Raw genomic sequence first — 19,567 nt, forward strand, 5'->3', positions numbered from 1 at the left:
GGGCTCCATGGCGCGCGGGCTTTGCAATGTGACGTGCGTCCGTGCGAAGGTGTTTTAAGTCTGAATGATAAGCGCGGAATGTGCTGATGTGGAGGCCCAGGACAAAGCTGATCCCAGCATGCTCTTCTCTTCATGCTCCTCCCCTCAGCACCTCAGACCCCGCCCCATTACCCAGGCCGACGCCGCAGCCCTGCTATTATTAGCAAGTCCATTATCGCTTCTTATGAAAGGATTTCGAAAGAGCCCAAAATAAATTAACAATAGCAGTGGATTAAGTGAAGGTTTTTTAAAGAATTTGTTTTCCTTAAATGGCATATATATATATATGCATTGAATTAGTCAGCCCTCAAAAGTTAGTGAAAAAGTACTTTTAAAGAATCCACCCATCTTGTCACAATATGATGTTTCAAAAGGATGTCTGACAGAAATTTTGAGAGTTATGGCTGGACATTAAACATACAACATACAGTAGAATGCAAAAACCATGCAGAGCAAATTAAGAGTGTGGAACATGCTGACCCTAAAAACTAGTCCAGAACACTAGCAAAAGTCGTAACCACGTTCCTCCTGCATCACCTGCCCTGTTGTTTTTCGTTCTAAAAATAGCCCCTTTGAAAAGGAATGAATGACCTCCGAAACTGGATTTTTCCATGTTAAGCGGAGTATTGCCTTCCTAACATGGCAACCCCGAAACTGGTTTTGCAATAACACGAAGGATAAAAAGGTGAACACCAGTTCAATATGAACACAACCTCGTTTCTACGAAAACTGTTGAATTCAGATAAAGAACATTCCAAGAGATGAAACGCAATTCTATTGCAAGGAATGCCTCATGTCTAATGCATGTGAGCAGTGCCACTTTGTCTAAGCAAAGTTCTCCTTCCACAAGTACCAAGTCCACAGGTAATGTCAGTTAGGTTAGTCTGTAAAAATGTGACTTGTCTTATGATCATGAGTTGTTCTCAGCTAGGGGATTGCCTGCTTTTTATCAGCTGTGACATCACCCAAAACCTGTCTGCATCAGATCCATATTGAGAAGCAGTTGCATAAGCTGGCTTCTCGTGTTCTCTCTGCAAGCCTGGCCTCGTGAGTCACAGTCACGCAACCCCAGCCGCACCTTCAGTGCTAAAGGGTAATAGGAGCAGACATCTCAATGGATGTTTTCAAACACTCGCATAATATGTTATACACCTGTTGCAGAAAATGCTTTGATGATAAACTCAAAGTGCCTGAAAGCTTTCAACAGAGGAGTGCATGTCACTTACATCTGTTGAGGTATGTACGAACAAAAGACAAAGGCAATACAGTTGCTGGGAACTAATCAGGCTGCTAAGGCTAAAAAGGTAACCTGTACAAATGAGCCGTCATGCTGACTAAAGCAGCATAGAGGCTGGAGATCTTTTGTCTGCCTGCAACGAAGAGTTACCAAGGTCACAGTGACCAGAGTGACACTCATAATCTGATGTGGGGTGGAGTCATCAGGTTGGACCCACTCCCCCCTCTCTGCAGTCCCAGAAACGAATGACAGAATAATCTGCATTGCCACCATTTTCTCTTTCCAAAACATACTTTATTGCATCAAAACCACATCCATACCATTCATAAGTGCATTGGTATAAAGTATAAAAAGTTTTCATATAAATACTCCTTTTAAATTAATTTAAGGATATAACATTAAAGACTATAAAATTAATTATAAAAGCAACTTTCATGGGAAAATATGAAAGCACACTTCCTTGTCTTCACAATGGTCTGATGGCCGTTCCCTTTTCATAAATAACTGAACAATAATACAACAAATTAGAAACACTACAAATGAACAGCAAGAGTCATGTGAATAACTGAACAGCGAGTTTTCCCAAGTCCATTGGTTCCAGCGTCCCTGTCCCCTCTCTCAAATGAGGGATTATCGCCTTTATCCAAAACAGAAACGCCAGATGATGCTTCCTCAGACAAAAAAAATATTCTTAAAGAATTAATCCAGGTTCATGATTCATTTCAGTAATCACCGTTTTTCCTCGAGCCTACAGTCTGCAGTGTTCTCCATTCTCCTCACTGTCTTGAAAGCGAAAACAAATTATATATTTTTTGCTGAATCACCTTCACGGGTTGCTGGAAATAAACTCCCTTCCTCCAAGTCATGCAGTGCTCTGGTTCCTGGATGCCCCACACGCTGAGGCAGGCTGCTTCTGAGCACATTTTTGTTATATTTTCTGAAGTTTTTACATTTCTTCCCCTACAGTGTTCCCTCATCGAGCTTGACCTCCTTCATCGTTCTGGAAGGTTGATGATGGGTACCCACTGTTCCGTGCATCGGCTCTCTTGACAAAAACGATTCACCCTCCACAGTGCTTGGCTCTTTTTTGCAGTTGTTCGTGGGCTCTGGTGGGGGAAGAAAAGGAGACCATTAAGCATATATTGGGACAACATAGCAGGCTACATTTTGTAGAATTCCAGAGACCTGCAGTCTACAGCTAGCTTTAAATTTAATTTACACCCTAAGAGATCAGGTGAATTGGGAACTCAAATCCATCTTGTACATAAAACATGAAAAATCTCTCTGTACTGTAGTTGAGATGCCAAACTGAGTTTACAAGAAAATAAAAAAGTAAATAAAAATTTGTTATAAATGATCAGTGCTTTCATTGCTGTTGGAGGGTATCATTTGCAGGTGAGTCAGCCTAGAGCATGTAGTTTGATCTTGGACATGTTTGGACAAGTTCAGGACTCAGACTTCACCCAGTTCACCCACATGACCCATGTTTCCTCAATTCATTCTTATGCTTACATCTGGGTATCAAAAGGCTAGTATCATTAAAGTGTGCTTCACTGCAGTGAAAACGTTGTCTAGTGTGGACCCTTTATTTTATGGAAGGCTACTTACGGTAACCAGGACGCAGTGGAAATCCATTTGCTCTCCCCCTTGCTTCCCTCCACCACCCAGGATCTCGGCCAAGCGCCTCGTGGTGTTTACCCGCAGGATGTTGATGTCATTTTCACAACAGAAAGCCTGGATCAAGGTGAAATGGATCTGGAGGGCAACATCCTTCACGTCCTCGTCGTCGGTGGCGAGGATGCAAAGCTCCACGTTGTCTGGGTCCCTGTGCATATGAGGAAAAAAAAAACACGAACATTATGAACATTGGTCACAAAGATAACTAGCTTTCAAACTACTTCAACTACTATTTAAACTACTTCATGAAATTAGTTTAGCTGATTGGTAGCTACTTACACATTCAGTGATTTCGCAGCTTCATACACTCCAACTGTAATGCATCCTTGGAGTAATGCCGAACTGAGGACCTCCTCAAGTGCTTTAGACACCGAATCCATCCTGAAATTTGACGAAGAACATTTCAGTATGAGGGTAACAGGCAGGGGCCCCAGCTAGTTAGTTAGTTAACCCATTACTTATCTGGCGTTAGTTTATAGGTTGTAGAACAATTTCTCATTGCCTATTAACGAATAGCTTACCTTAACATATCTAGACTTGTACTACAATTCTTGCGATTATGTGATTGCTAGCTAGTCGTGTAACAGTCTAAACCGGTAACGGAGCTGCGTTCGCGAACGGGAGGCTCGCGCTGCGTCTCGTGACCACGCCGAAACTTCAGACGTCGTGACCTGTCAAGCCGACGAATCTGTCACGATTCACTCCGTAATCGCCGGCTAGCTAATGTAGTGCTAGGCTTTTGTCTTATTTTAGAAACACCGAAACCTGCACCGACAAATACGATAACACGGTTTATAAACTCAGTTCAGGAGGGACTGCGTGTACCGTAAATACCAAAAATAATAATGAAACTCACCTTTCGACAGAGCAATCTCCGTTTAGCTCCTCAAAAGTCATGCTGCTTGTAAAATCCAGTACTGTTTGAAACTACTTTGCTTCAGAATATATTTAACTGGCTACGAGTGTTTCCTCGTCCGAGCAAGCCAACTAGCCGGTCAGCGCGTTTCAGAGTCGCCGGGTGAATCTGACACCGTACAGCACACGGACGGGATCTCGTTCCCCGGCGCTGTCAGTCAGCGGTACTCCTCATTGGACGTATGCTAATTAGAGTAAACAATTTGCGCTCTGAATGGATGTCACTGCAATATGGAAATGCGTACTATTGTTTCGTCATAGGTTTTGAGGCGTGGTTAGTATCGAAACAGACGAGAGTTGTTTTTTTTTTTTACAGAATCTTTGCCCTGACATGTCCAAGTTTCAAGGAGAACAAATTAAATAATTATGTCCAATACTAAACACTACATTCATGAACATTAACTAATATATTATATATTTTTATATTTTAACTAATACATTATATATTTTAATTATGGATATAGAATAGTTTGTGACATTTTTTGTCTGAAGCGCTAAATAAGTCAAAAAAGAACACAGGGTCAGTCAGATTAGCATCTCAGAAGAGATCATACCTTTACAGGAGTTTGGCAATATAAGAGTTGCAGAAATGCTCTATCTGGCTACGTCATCGCAGGATTTTATTATGCCTTTTATAGCCCACCCTAGCTGTCTCTCAAAGTTCCGTGAGAGGACGACACCTAGAGCCCGACGGAAGTTTTACCAGCGTCCAAAATTCCCAAACCTTTAGCCCAGTGTTTCTCAACCTTTTTTCAGTTGTGGCACCCTTTATATGCATGCAAAATCTTAAGGCACCCCAGTTTACAATGCGTTAAAAACAGATTAAGTGTTATATCGCAATCTATCGATCGCGGGTGGTTGGCGCCAGAGCGAACTAGTAACTCATTGAATCATAGATATGGATCAGATAAATAAACAAGATTTTTTTTTCGGATGTGAGATATCGGAAGTGTGGCGTGAGAGCGTATGAAAACAGTCAAATGCGTGTGTCTCACGCTCAATGCGTGATAGTTGGCAACCCTGAAAACATACTCTCTGCAACCATCTCCCGGCCAACATAACACAAAAAGTGATTATTAAGACAGAGAGCAGATCAATGTGACTTACAGTCAGTGGGAAACCTGCGTAATCACGTGCTGACCTTGGTAAGGGTCATATGCAGGTCATATGCAAGCTTTGAGCGTGAGACTCACGCATATTTAGCGATTTCACACGCTCTCACACCACACATGGAATTTCTCACGCTTGAATATTATTATTATTAATTTATTTTTTAAATAATCTAATCGCCGCACAGTGCAGCAGCATATTCAGCCAATCCATCGGTTGTATATTATAACAGGTTGAACCAATCAGAATATAGATCGCGCTGTTTCTTGGTAGACTTTAGCCACCCCGCTCCCCAACCACACACACACACACACACACACACACACACACACACACACACAGCCGCTACACTAACCATCGCGACATATTCCAATCCCCCCCGCCTGAAAAAAAGCTCACGCCCACCAAACTTGAGAGATCTGGTCATATGAAATAAATTTTAATGATTTTTAAAGCGTATAATAACTTCAATTTTTAAAACTATAGTTTTTTATTTCACATCAGAATATTTTGACGGCACCCCCGATGAAGACAGACGGCACACCAGGGTGCGAAACGCTGCTTTAGCCTACTAGTGAAAATATCTATCCAAAGCTTTAAGTGGAACCAGATGCCATGCCATTGAAACTATACACTTATACACTGGACTACATATGTGTATTGATAACTATATCAGGAAGTGCACGTCAACAATAAAAGCCATTATTATGTCCTGTACATGTAAAAGACAAAGTTTGTTCGCAAAGTTTGTGCTCCAGTGAAAAATAAAAAAGATGCTCACAAACAGAAGCACAAAAGGCTTAAAAAGAATGGATGTTGGTCTCTTTTAAAATGATTAAGTTTCATGACATCACATGTATGTACATGTAGACGTACGTACATAGAACTACAATACTGTTGAAAATTATTTCACAAGTGAATTCTTAATGTATGTCATGTGTAGGCCCGTCATAGGCCTGTATGTCATATAGCCTACACTTGATATGTTCGATTATTGTGAAACTATAGTTTGAACTAAACTGAACTAAAATATTGTTTAAGATGCATTGATTACTAATAAGAATATGTATGATTTCAGAACCAAGATATAGATTCTGCAACGACAGTTTTACAGTCATACACCAGGGGGAGTCAGAGCTTTATCAAAAAAGACTGCAGTAACTGAATTTGAAATCAGTCTGAGGATGAAAGGTTGAAGACCTGCTTATCAGGCTGTCGCTGCAGATAAACAGAGCTCACAAGAGGATTTATATAAGCCCGAATTCCGGCTGACATGATTAGCCTAGTAGAAGCAGTCGTCATCACATTAATAGGAAAAGCACGTCAATAATACAAATTATTATTTAGGTCTTGTACATGTGGGGAAAAAAACTCTTGTGTTAGCAAAGTTTGTGCTCCACTGAAAAATAAATAAGACACATACACATGCACACTATGTAAATCGTAATATTAACAAAGTAAGACAAAATGGAAAGCTTAAAAAAATAATGATGTTATTGGTTACTTTTAAACTGGTACACATAATGATAATGATAGACTTTTAAGCAATTATAAATAGTAAACAAAAATCTTTTAATTCTGTTTTTATGAGAAATGTGAAGCTGTAGGCTTATATGTATTTTAACAAATATTTATATAGCAATAACACATTATAACAATATTAAATATATTTTATAGGTTATATATTATATAAGTATTACTTGTTATTAAAGTATTACAAATTCTAAGAGGAGATGATTGTTTACACACTTTAAAATATTCTGTTTTGCATTTTATATTTAAATAAATATCTTGTGCTGGCTTTGGTGTTTTCATTATGTATGCCAGTGGAAAGGACTGTAAGGGTTAGGGTTAGGTGTAATAGACAGTACTTGACTCCAGTTACGCTCCAATCTTCTAAAGTTTAGTATTTTTCATCAGAGTATAGCTATGTACAGTAGTAAGTAAGCATACAGTATGGTTGACAAATGAAAACTACTATGGAGTACCAGATAAAATATGTCTCTGTAATAGACCAATTGCTCAATTAAGTCACTGATATGTTCGGTGCCACACTCTTTAATATGGAAAAAGTCATATTTCCTCCTAGATTAGTATAGATACCAGCTGACAGAGCACACCGCTCAAGGTATTTGGTCGCATAATTCATTCATAATGCTACAATACAGCCCATCTATCATCTCATTTTTCCCCTGCCACATCTCTCCCTCTGCAATTCATTCCAAGCTCCTGGCCCTTTATTGGGAGGGGGTGCGAGTGTGTGTGTGAGTGTGTGTGTGTGAGTGTGTGAGTGTGTGTGTGGTTGCAGTGGCGATAGGGTTGCAGGACAAGGTTGGGACGTCAGCGGCAGCTTTTTGCCTGCTGATGTATTATCCAGTATATGCATGCGATGAATTACCCGGTGAAGGGAGTCAATTATCCAGTTGGAGAGCGGGGACCAGGGCCCTCGCATGGCCCTCGCATGGCCCTGGGGCCCATTTTCCAATTGAAAGGAATTCTTTTGGAAGGCGTACAGGAAGACAGATCTGGAGAGAAGAAGAAGGAGATGAAGATTAGAGAGGGGCCCGCATCGCTAAGTTCGCTCGCTCCGGCCAACGCGAGGATTGCGTGAAACCGGAGAGCGTGAGATGTTGAGCTCATCACCTCTCATCCTGCGGTGCACTGAAGCTGCCCCCTGCTTTGACCACCGCCGCTGTTTAGAGTGGTCAACAGGGAGATGAACACCACAACAGAGACGCAGGCCCAGCCAGTCACTGGGTCTTGTTACTTTCTCCAGCCATTGATTTTACCCCCCTTTTTTTCCAAGGAAGGTGTGTGTGTGTGTGTGTGTGTGTGTGTGTGTGTGTGTGTGTGTGTGTGTGTGTGTGTGTGTGTGTGTGTGTGTGTGGGGTGTTCTGTAAGAGTGTGAGACTGCGCTGAACGCTTGCTAGAACAAGCTGCCCCAGTGCTGACTGACACGGCTGACACTTAGGGAAATGAGGTCATTAGCTCGAATTACAGAGGGTTTTGATAGCTCAGTAATGGGTTTTAATGATGGAATTTAGCATGCAGCGCCACCAGGGACAGACTGCGAACACAGGCAGACAGGTCATTTAATAAAGCAAGAGAAAGAGACCTTCCGCCTTATAATAAGGTGGCGAATGGGGCGAATGTGAGCTTTGTGTGTGTGCATGTGTGTGCGCATACATGTGAAAGGGGTTCTAAAAATAAAATAGGTCCTGAACAGAGCACAGCATCACTGTAGAAACACAAGCAAGTCTTTAAAACTGGCCTATTTTTCATCCTTCATCTGTTTAAGTATTCAAAACCTGATCATAAATGATGCCCAAGGAAACACAGTGATTTCATGGGCTTTTGTAAAAATGTGTGAGGAATTCATAGCAAATGCAGAATGGATTTAAATTGTGTGTTACAAGAGCTTTTTGAGATAATTTAATAATCTACATATGATAAAATTACACTTTTAAGGGGTAACATTATGACATCGTATTGGTGTTTCAGCAGTATCATTGACTAACCAGTGGTGGAGCATAGACAAAATCACAAAGCTATAGAGTTTTTAAGCTATAAAGACTACAGTGGAGAGTCTTCATCCTAAAATTTCAAAAGTGCTTAAAAACACAGTAAAAAACGACTAGGGCTTCTTACAAAATTGTTTGGGTGCGTTAGCATTTCTCCCTTATATGTCAAAATTCACTGCTTCAAGCTCGTCGGGCGTTTTAGAAACACAACGCTGGGCCAAGCACCTTCGTGGGGCCATACTTCTGCCTTCCCGAATCCCGCGGTTCCGGTTCGCCTGGATCTGGAGGCAGCGGAAGGTTTCTCCAAGGCAGGAGGCGGACGGTCCCACAGATGGACTTAGGGAACAGATCCAGTGCTAAGCCGAGAAGAGCCGGGCCTGTAATGGCTCGTGAAGGCGGCCGGGCCAAGCCTCGGGCTCCGTGGCAGCCATATTTCAGCGTGTATCGATCAGACTCTGCCTGTTGCCGCTAGCCCTCCCTCCCCTCTATCCTTGATCCTGTAAAGTAATAACCGTACGCGTGTCAGGAAGGTAATTATCATTGATCTGCTGGGAAAAAGTGACAAATTTCTCTGTCGTACAGTGGCATGATTCATGCCCGTGTATTGGGTTAACTGTAAAAGTACTGTGCAAAGCAAGCTTCTTTAACCGGCGCAACCACTGCAACTTTTTTTTTAAATGAAGAAGACAAACACACATCGCATCATTAATTGAACATCAGTCAGTAACGTCATCATTTATTAAGCTGTATTTGTTTTTTGTTGCCCACGATTAGTCCAGCCACTGAATTCACCAAATGTTTATCGCCAAGAATGTGTGATATTCACATATCACTTCACATCGCACCAAACACCTCGTCACAGTAAATGTTTCATGACAAGTTCAGGAGGAGAGGGGTGAGGGAGGCAAAGCAAACACAAAAAACAAACCAACAACCAACTCCGTTGACTTGATTGGCAGCTTCTCTTCGGCCAAGTCTGCTAAAAAGTTATCATCCTACTTAGCTAGCAGTCGCCACCGGCAACAACAGAGCAGCGAGCGGCAAACCCGTCACACGGTAACAAATGAGCTGGACAAGGCAAAGGACTGGGAGATTGCCACATTCATCACGGGAGGACGAGACGGCAGGAGGGGCTCGCGGCGCTCACCGCCGGGGCTGCACGCGCGGGGGTCTGGACGCACGCGCTAAGCCCCACATCCTACCCGAACGTCCTTTTGATTACAGAGGTGCTGCGCGCGCACACTGCTGCGCGTCCCCCTAAAAACACTTCTAGGAAAGCTTTCGCGCTCGTGTTCGACAGCGACCGAGACTCTGGGCCGTTTAGCCACAGATAAAAAAATATAAAGGCGCTGATCACTGCACACGGTTCAACAAAGAGCGAGAGAAAACCTATGCAGCTCTACAGGTTTGAGAAGTGGTGTCTGTCTAAAAAAAGTGCTGCTTGCAGAACACACGTCTATTCTGTATCCTAAAGTCTTTACAGACCCACTCCCTCTCCTGTGCTAGCTCGCTCTCTTTTGCTCTCGCTTTCTCTGAGTTTTGATAGATGACTGATTGCCTGCCTGTTCAGGAAGATTTATTAGTGTTTATCCAGCGCTCGGTGGTCACCTGCGGCTTAGAGACCTGGGCCCAGTGCACCACTGAACACAGTCAATGTATGTGTGTGTGTGTGTGTGTGTGAAACGTCTGATCCCCTATGATTATATACGAGAGCCTATGTGTATGTGTGTGCGCGCGCTTCCTTAGTACAGTACGCATCTGTGTAAAAGTGTGTTTATATTCCACGTCCTCAATTTCATATACTTATCCCAGCTGCTCAGATCTTGGCGCGCCCGAAACTCACGCTAGCCTATGGAAAAATAAACTTTGCGGGGAAAGCCTGATAGACTTCGCTCCTTATCCTCTGACCGAACACGGTGACCTACCACTCCACAAAGATCTCAGATATAAATTGTGACCACGGGCTAAGTGGGGTGAGTGGAGACCGGATGTGGTCATTCTTGGTCGGGATATTAGTTTGACACTGACGCACTCAAGGGAACACACAGCAACATCCGGGAGCTCTAGAGAGCTGGCTGAGGAGGATAAGTTTGCCTTGGTGTGTTCATACCAAGCTTCACATGTGAAACCATGTTCTTGTTCCATTTAACAGTTTGAAGACTGTAATCTGGGATCCAGTTCTTTCAAAGGTTTGCCATAATTCTTACATAATCACATTGTAAAAATAATACTAGGTATTTAAACAGTTTATTGATAGAAAATAGCAGTTTTTTTTAAGTATGCATCCTGCGTCTAACCAGTGTTTTGTTTGTCACATGATTTTGAGTTTTGAAAGAGTTTTTAAACGTATGTGGATGAATTAGAAAATGCAATGTGGATGTAACAATTCAGCAACTCAATTTAGTAATACAAAATTGGCATAGATGTATTTAAAACCAGGTGTGTGTGTGTGTGTGTGTGAGAGAGAGAGAGAGAGAGAGAGAGAGAGAGACATCAATACCCATTTGAGATAATGATGTCCATCCGTGATGACGCATGTGGATTTAAGAATGCATGTCTACACTTCTGTTTGTGCCTCTCTCTTCAACGCTAGGGAGCAGCTCCACAGCCTTCATGTAACCTTTCCTGCATTTCGTGGCTATACGTGGTGAGTGAGTGGCGATGAGGAGAGAGAGAGAGAGAGAGAGAGAGAGAGAGAGAGAGAGAGAGAGAGAGAGAAGGAGAGGAAAGGAAGAGGATGGAAAGAGAGGTTGAGAAAGACAGGCAATCATTTCTCTTGTTGAGGGCATCGGAGCGGAGAGGCGTATAGATGAAACCCCATTTTCCTCTGATTAAGTCCTCCGAAAATATTCCATTTGTCAGTGCCAGCAGTCCTGACGGCACCCCACCCCCTCCCCGCAACCAGCCGACTGTGTCTGTTGACTATGTAGTGCTGCCGATTTACATCGGTCACTGACAACATCATCTACTCACTAATGTCCTCCTTCACTCTTGTCTAAGCACCCCTATGCCCACCCACCTCTCTCTCTCTCTCTCTCTCTCTCTCTCTCTCTCTCTCTCTCTCTCTCTCTCTCTCTCTCTCCAGCCTATTTTAGCTTTGATCTGCCCTCATTGCAAGGTTGGCTGCCACGATTTCCTCAAAAAAAAAAAAAAAAAGAAAGAAAGAAACGAAGAAAAGGGTCCGTCTCTGTCACAGGCGCTCTCAATGTCATAAATTTCAATTTCCACCCCCACTCCAACCCCCAACTCTTACCTTAGCCAGTATCTCCTGCCCCTCTTTCTCCTACGGATCTTTTTTCCCGTTGTTTTTTTTCCCCCTTCTCTCCCAAGCCTCACGGCCCTCGCTCGCGCTCTCCTCTACACACATTACCCATTACCTAGGCTCGCGCTTTCTTAGGCTTTTGCGAAATAGAATGCAATTTCCCCTTGCCCGCTTCGTGATGAGACCCAAATGAAAGAACATTAATATTTTGTAGGGAAAAAACAAAACAAAACAATTGCTTCCTCCATTTCCGTATCGGCTCGTGGGAGGTTTTTTTTCGGCCAGTGATGAGGCTCTCTTACACCTTCGTGCATTCGATTTTCAGCCGGTTAATGATCAACACCGTCGGCATCTGTTTTCGCCGATATAAACAAACGCCGTCCGCTTCCTCGGTCCGTCGAAGGTTTTTAAGATCGAAATGAACCCGGCAGTAGAAATGCGCGCGCGCGCGTGTCTGTGTGTGGGTGGGTGGGTGTGTGGGTTTGTGTGTGTTTCCAATTTGTCAGACCACAAGACAGAGTGGCAACATTAGTGCCCCAGACGAACCGAGCCGGGTCCCAGGCTGTCATTTGTAAGTGTGGAACCAGCTGACGGGTTGATGAGGTGTCTCTGCTCTTTCCGCTCACCTCGTTCTGTTTTGACTGACTGACTGTCTGTACAGGTGCACAGTAGAGGCCTGACCAATTTGTCTATAGCTATAGATCCACACAGCTGCGGTTTAGTGCTTCAATCAAGAATACTGTCATTGCTAATATGATTGGTATGTATGTATTGGTGGTCACCTAGCATCATGCAAATTAGGTTATGTTAAGTGGTCCATGCCAGCTCTCATACTTATCCACATTTTAGTCAGTAGAAAGATCTAATATCTTCACTTTGTATACTGCTTGGGTTTTATTAATGTTGTAGAAGTACACCATTTATTAATGTTGTAGAAAAAAATGTCGATAAGTGAGGGATTGAACATAACGAGAGACAAAAGGACAGACAGAAAAGTAAATTGTGGGAGAAGAGTTGTGAAATTTAATTTGGGAATCAGTCAGTATTCATTAACCTGCAGGCCATCCACTTCATGTTTCTATCCCTCTTCTACTTGCTCTCTCCCACTTGGTCTCATTCTTTCTCACTTGCTCATTCTCTCTCTCTCTCTCTCTCTCGCTCCCTCACTAACTAAACATTTCTCCACTCAGCGTGGCACCAAGCGTACTCACTGCTCACCCAGGCATCGCCCGCTTTCCTCGCTACTCCGCTCCCTAACCAAACTTTACCCCCCCCCCTCCCCGCCCGTCCCCCGCCGCCCTCATTAGCATGTCATTAGCATTTCATTTGCATGGCCTTTTTAGGAGAACTTCCCTCATCTACTTTAATTGTTTCTGGTTCTTGTCGGCAGAGAAGGAGAATGAGAAAGAGTGGGGCCAACTGCTACAAGGCCACAGAGCAGAACACTTTAATAGCACTAGTCGCTGGAGACAGCCGTAGCTTGTAATGAAGGATGTGAGGAAAGTAAAACATGGCCACGTGAGCGAGCTGGGAGAATACAAGTGGACAAACTCAGCGTAGAGGCGAGGAGACACTCCCCAAATACCTTTGAGAGATGCGAGACCTCACGATCTCTATGTCTTGTCTGCATGTCTATATATCTGTGTCTGCAGTCCACGGGCGATATTAAACAATGAACCACTTTGACTTAAGAATTCAGTTTTTTTTGCAGTTTACCCGAATTAATGTAAACAAGACTTTCTAAATTGTTTTTTCACACCTGGTATCCCATTTCATTATTATTATTTGGATACTTTATTATCATTTGGATACTTTTCATATCCATGTGTGTGTATGCTCGCCGTGTCTTGTTTTAGTGAGGGCTTTTTGCTTCGTGGTTGCACCACGTCACTCACACTCACACCCTCACACACTTCTATGCACACACAGGGTAATTAGCGCGCTGTCAGGAAGGAGGATAGGGTCACACAGGCAATTAGGAGTGTGACAGCTGCTGGAGTGTGTAGTGCAGTGTGTGAGGCCTTCCTTGGCAGGTGGAGGGCTCGCTCTGTCTGCTGTGGGATCAGCCTTGCTGATCACACCTGAATGCCCGAGGCATCTCTGATTGATTAAGAGTGTCTTTCATGCACGTTGCTGCATATGCACCATTATTATTATTATTATTATTAATAATAATAATACTAATAATAATAATCATCATCATTACTGTCATCATCGTCATTATCATCTTATTCTAGTACATTATGTTTATATCGTCCCATTCTTACATTCTAAACAGTAAAAGTTTAGAGACTGTAAAGATTGTAAAGATTTGTAAAGATTAAAATGTAAAGATTAGAATCATTGGTCACTACCAATAACATACGTCAATAACAATGACAATGTTAGGCCTATCTGATTAGATATTAGGTATAGTCTAGTGGTGGAAGCCATATCGCGCACATGTGTGTGTGTGTGTGTGTGTGTGTGTGTGTGTATGTGGCTCCATGCTGTGGTATAACTGCAATTTACCAGTCATATTGCCTTGTGACAAGATACCAATTCAAAGCTCACAACAGTGATAAAGACTCAGCAAGAAGCCATGCTGCTATATGTGCCATTCAGATGGGTATGTAACCAATAAATAATCAGAGAATTAAAGGTCTACTTGGCTTCTAATAGATGTGAAACCACTCTGCTGAATTTCAAGCATATTAAAAAGTAGTTTTGATTTTAATATTAAGTTGTTTTTTAAACTAAAAAGCACAAAAGAAGTCTCTCCAGGAGCTTGTGGTAAGATTCCCCTAATCCATCAACAGCTGTAGTGAACTCGTGGAAGGCAGGGGGGATAAGTTGACATTGACTGCAGTCCACAGTTTGACAGTGTCCCCTAAACTCTATTAAGAAATAGCAATGCTTTGGTAGATAGACATTCTGCATGGTTCAGGGGGGAGCACTGTTTTCAATCTCTTCCCTATCATTTTTGAATATCATTAGTGAAGAGCAGTCCATTTTCCATGCTTGCCAGCTCAAGTCCCAGAGAGAGTCTGCTGAGAGAGAGAGAGAGAGAGAGAGAGAGAGAGAGAGAGAGAGAGAGAGAGAGAGAATGTGTAAGAAAGCGAGAGAGAAATTCAGAAGTATGGTGATTTATCATTGTGTGTCTTAGGGCTGGGCTATGCGCTGACATTAAGGGCTGATGAGAGAGCCGTGTTTGGTGGGATATTAACGGCCTGTTATCATATCAAATCTTACACACACACACGCGCACACACACACACACACACACACACACACACACACACACGTACTTATACAAGCTCCCCTACACCCACAGCATTCCCATACGCGCGTGTGCCAGTCGGCAAGGCGGGGTGCTCTCTCGACAACCGGACTCGATCACCTGTGACAGTTTTGATTTGATGTCACTTTTCCCCCGTGCGCACTCTGTCTGAGCGGTTAATAGGTAATTGTGTGACATTAGCATGGCGGGAAGGAGGGGGGGGTCCTCTCGCTTTGTCTCAGAACACGCCGGAACTTGGGGGTGCGGGCAGCGGTTATAAATGGCCTCCATTTCCCAAACCGCTCTGTTCTCCATTGTGGAACGCAGTGCCGCGGGGCAGAGGGGGGTTGTGGGTAACCGGGGCTGAGAGAGTGGGAGGCTCTTTTTCTCATGGGGAATACGGTGACACGGAGGAAACACACCTCAGGTACTCTGGTATCTGTCAGGAAGGCAAACTGTTCCATGCTGTCGTATCATCTCTGGCATGGTAGGCTAGACTCAAGTCTCTGGAGGTTGTAGTGGTGGGGGGTCTTGTCACGTTTGGGGGAGAAGCATACTTTTGTACTTGTGCGGCTTCTCTTTTGTGAGACGTGTGAGCTGATGAATACCAAAAAAAGCGTTTAGAAGAGCACACATCACAAGGTGAAATATAACAAGGTGTTTGGCTTTTGAATATTTATAACCTCTTGCTCCCCTACATATGCACTCTCTAATCACAAAGGAACAGGCAGAGTGTCTCACCATCCTCTAATGAAGTCTCATCTCAGAAGCTCCCAGTCCACTGAGTACCTTCTAAACAGACTTTAAGAGTCATGGTTCTTTTGACACCATAAGGCCTTCATAGCCCTCTTAAATATTGATGAATTCCGATAGTCTGATTAGGCCTTAGACGCCCCCTCTCCCCCCTGCTGTAGGCAGCCTCGTGATAAACTGGCAGTCATTAAACACACCACGCAGAGTGTGAACAAACATCTCTAATCACAGCCTCTTAAAGACTCTTAATGAGCTGATGTAATTAGCCGGCACCAAGTAAATCTTTTCTCCCCAATCTGTTTGCCAGGCTAATTTGTCTAGTATAGATTAGTGGATGAGGAAAAGGGGGTGTAGAATGGGTATTTATGGGTATGGATGTGTGTGTGTGGAGAGAGAGAGAGAGAGAGAGAGAGAGAGAGAGATGTTTGTTTGGCTAGCAGTTTGTTTCCCATTGATATGTGCAATGAAGAACCAACAGTGATAGGCCTGTGTCTGTTTAACGCCACTGGTAAGATAGTCCTCATCTTTATTATGGCCAGCAGTTACGGAGCCATTTGGGCCACAACGCTCACAAACGCAGTGGTGTCACAACTGAAAGCGGCGCAGTACACTTGCGACTCGCCGTTTCAGAACCAGCGACCCTCTCCTGCAAATCTGATAAGAGATAATAGTTCTATTGTGAAGCGATTTTCGCGCTGAAGTCCAGCCTTGATCCTGCAAATGTCTTCTTCCCCTCCGCCGGCGTGGATAGAGGGGTATAAACTGCAATCCTCCTTTCTGCCGTGAAAAAAAAAAAAAAAGAGAAAGCGTGCGAGAGAAAGAAAAATCCAAGAGGATCAGTGGAAAGAGAGAGAGAGCGAGGGAGAGGCCAGAAGATCGGCTCCACCGGCGAGGAGTTAGCAAACAGACCTGGCCTAATTCTGACTGCATTTCTCTCCCTTGGCCACAGAGCCGTGCTAGCCCACTTTTTTTGCCAAGGCGCTGCAAGCATGCGAGAGAACACAGTCCCCTATACGCTCGGCTGATCCGTTTGTTCTTAACCCAATCCTTGATTTAGAGAGATACAAAGCTGTTTAGGCAACAAAAGCCTATGGCAAGATAAAGGGCACTTAGGTAATGGGTTTTGACAGCCTCTGGCTTGCCGAAAAAAAGAGATGACTCATCCCCTTTCTATTGCTTTGCTGCAAATATGTCATTCTGTTTCTTTGCTAACTACCTTTGAGGAGGCATCGGGACAAGGCAGTAAAGGATGAAAGTTTTTGGTACATTTGCTGAGAGAAGTCTAGAGGCAAAGAACTCTTAGCGAGAGACGTATGGAAAGCCGATGCAAAGTAACTAAATTCTCTAACAAGGGGTAGCATTTTTATTTATTTATTTTTGTCCTCTGGCTCCAAAATGCGGTAGACTCAGACACTGTTACACTGTCTTTTTGAAAATGGAGAGGGGCGTCTCATTTGCCTGTGAAAATATTCCATACAAAGCGCATTTTTCAGAAGAAGAAAAAGGGGTCTGGGACACTGTGATGGAGACCATCTGTGATGGAGACCACCAGCCGCTCTTGGTGCTGTGGCTGAATCGGCTCTTTGGTCTGGTGGTCGGGGCGTGTGTCTGTCACCTGGAGGTCCTGGGTTTGAGAGCAGGCCTGCTGCTTCCTTGGTCTGGTGGTCAAGGTGTTTATCGCCTGCACGACCTGAGTTTCACACTGGGTGTGGCTGCTGTTCTCAGCCTTGGCACTAGAATTGTACAAGTGTTATTAAATTAAAGGCAGTAAATTGATCGCTGTGCTCTTCAGCCTTCTGGTTATTTTAGACTTTTGCCCTTCAGCTGAGAAATACCCGAAAGAGCTGTTGTTTTGTGGGAAGATGTAGAGTGTTTTGGTCGTAATGCAGCAGCTGAACTACAGAGACACAATCCAGGGAGGCTGTAGCTTGACCGAGCCTGAAAAGATTAAAAGTTGTCCTGTAATTATACATGAACACTGTCAAGCACGTCGGGTAATATTACTTAACAGTAGTTCATATACCTCGATTGGTATCTTTAACACAATCTTAGTCTTGATACCAGCCCAAAATAAACACCATGTTTAAATGGAACACCAAGTTTTAAAAGGTCAAAAGCACTTGCAGTACCAGTAATACTGCCAGAAATACTAGATTTGTGACTTTTGGGGGAAGAAAGCAGAAAAATACCTACTTGCATTCCTGTGTCCTGTGCAAATAAAACTAGGAAGGTGTTTACTAACCTAGTCAAGATAAAGAGGAAGATAAGAGAGAGAGTGTGGATTAGAGCACTGCTGTGTGTGTGTGTGTGTGTGTGTGTGTGTGTGTAGTGGAGTGAAGTGGCAGGATCAGGGGGTTCCTCAGAGCGCAAGAGTGGGAGGGTGTTAATCCGAGCTCAGGGGGAGCAGGACCTTGGCAAACATCTCCCACAGCCAGAGCTTATGACAGGCCGAGTGTGAGAGAAAGTCCAAAATCTTCATATTAGCTCCCCACGTTTCTTCGGCTGAACCCGTAAGCTCTTTTTCAAAGCGGGGAGCACAAACAAATCGTAACCCCTCCTACCCTCCTGTGCGCACCCTCCTGCCCCCTCGTCACCATCTCCAAGAGGCGACACACTAGCCTCAGTCAGCGCCCGAACCCCGCTGCCCCCCACCCACTCACTGAGAGTCATGAAATCAGAGGGATTTGGAACTTGAGATTGCACGCAGTTTCAAAAGCATGGAGAGGAGGAGGAGGAGGAGGAGGAGGAAGAAGAGGAAGAGGAGGAGAGGCAGGAGACACTTTAGGTCTTTAAGAGGCCTCCAAGCAACGGTGCTCTCCTTGAAATCGCATCATGCCTCTCTAAGCTCAAGGCCACTTTACATATTAGTCAAAGCCAAGTTCAGGTGATTTCACAGTCAGCAGGGCACACGCTCAGTTTCACAGGAGCCAGAAAAATATTTCAAAATTGTTCTAGAAAGTGAAGCCACAGACGACTGGATCAGAATGACAGTTCCATGAAAACTCTATGGGCCAACTTGAGTTTGCACTGGGATTTACAATTACTTTCTGTACCAGAGTAATATTGTGGTGTGATAAAAGTTTGATGACTAGTAACAGTGTTCAGCATTATATATTTAGATATTTAAGTAACTTCTTAATTAAAAGCTAGAAATCTATTTAAAATGTAGAAACTATGCAAAAACAGATCAGATAAGCTCGGTGCTGAACAGAAATGAAAATTTGATTAGTACTGCAGGGCTGCAGAAGTCATGGCTCATTTAAGGTGTTCCTTAATGAAAATTTCCTGCTCCCTGCTGCTGAGAAATATTAAACATTAAGAAGTAATTCTGCACGAATTCCATGGCATTCCAGCTTTTGATTGATTCTGATGCAATTTACTATTGTTGTTATTTAAAAGTCCTTGCTGATCTGGCAATTAACAATAAAAACTTTATTGTAATCGCACTATTCCTGTGGTTATTAAGTTGATGTCGTTTGATTTGCTTGTAAAACGTCTGTCAAGACGTGGGGGTGATTCTAAATACTCCCCACCCTTTGTCGTATTCTAACAGACATTCTGCCGTTTGGTGTTCAATGTTTCGTGGAATTATAAGCCTTAAATTTAAGATACGACTATTTGAAAACAATATACAACTTATTGATTTTCTCGACAAATGAATAGGCGACATTTGAGGTTTAATGTTTCCAGATGATTCGGCCTGACGAGAACATTGCTTAATAATGCAACACTATTCAGAGGCCACAAACAGTGCTTACATGTCAGTGGCAAAATAATCTGTTGAGTTGCAAGAT

General features: G+C 43.4%; 1 protein-coding gene across 1 annotated transcript; it reads right to left on the minus strand.

Moving 5' to 3' along the window:
* Positions 1-1,549: 1,549 nt before the first annotated feature.
* Positions 1,550-4,048, minus strand: gadd45aa (growth arrest and DNA-damage-inducible, alpha, a). The gene is made up of 4 exons (XM_076981912.1): positions 3,810-4,048; positions 3,233-3,334; positions 2,885-3,101; positions 1,550-2,382 (listed from the first exon to the last, which is right to left on the minus strand). The coding sequence occupies exons 1-4, from the start codon at positions 3,848-3,850 to the stop codon at positions 2,269-2,271; spliced, it is 474 nt and encodes a 157-aa protein (XP_076838027.1). The 5' UTR covers positions 3,851-4,048; the 3' UTR covers positions 1,550-2,268.
* Between the last annotated feature and the right edge of the window lie 15,519 nt (positions 4,049-19,567).

This window comes from Brachyhypopomus gauderio, chromosome 19 (genome assembly GCF_052324685.1).
Source record: "Brachyhypopomus gauderio isolate BG-103 chromosome 19, BGAUD_0.2, whole genome shotgun sequence".
Lineage (NCBI taxonomy): Eukaryota > Metazoa > Chordata > Actinopteri > Gymnotiformes > Hypopomidae > Brachyhypopomus > Brachyhypopomus gauderio.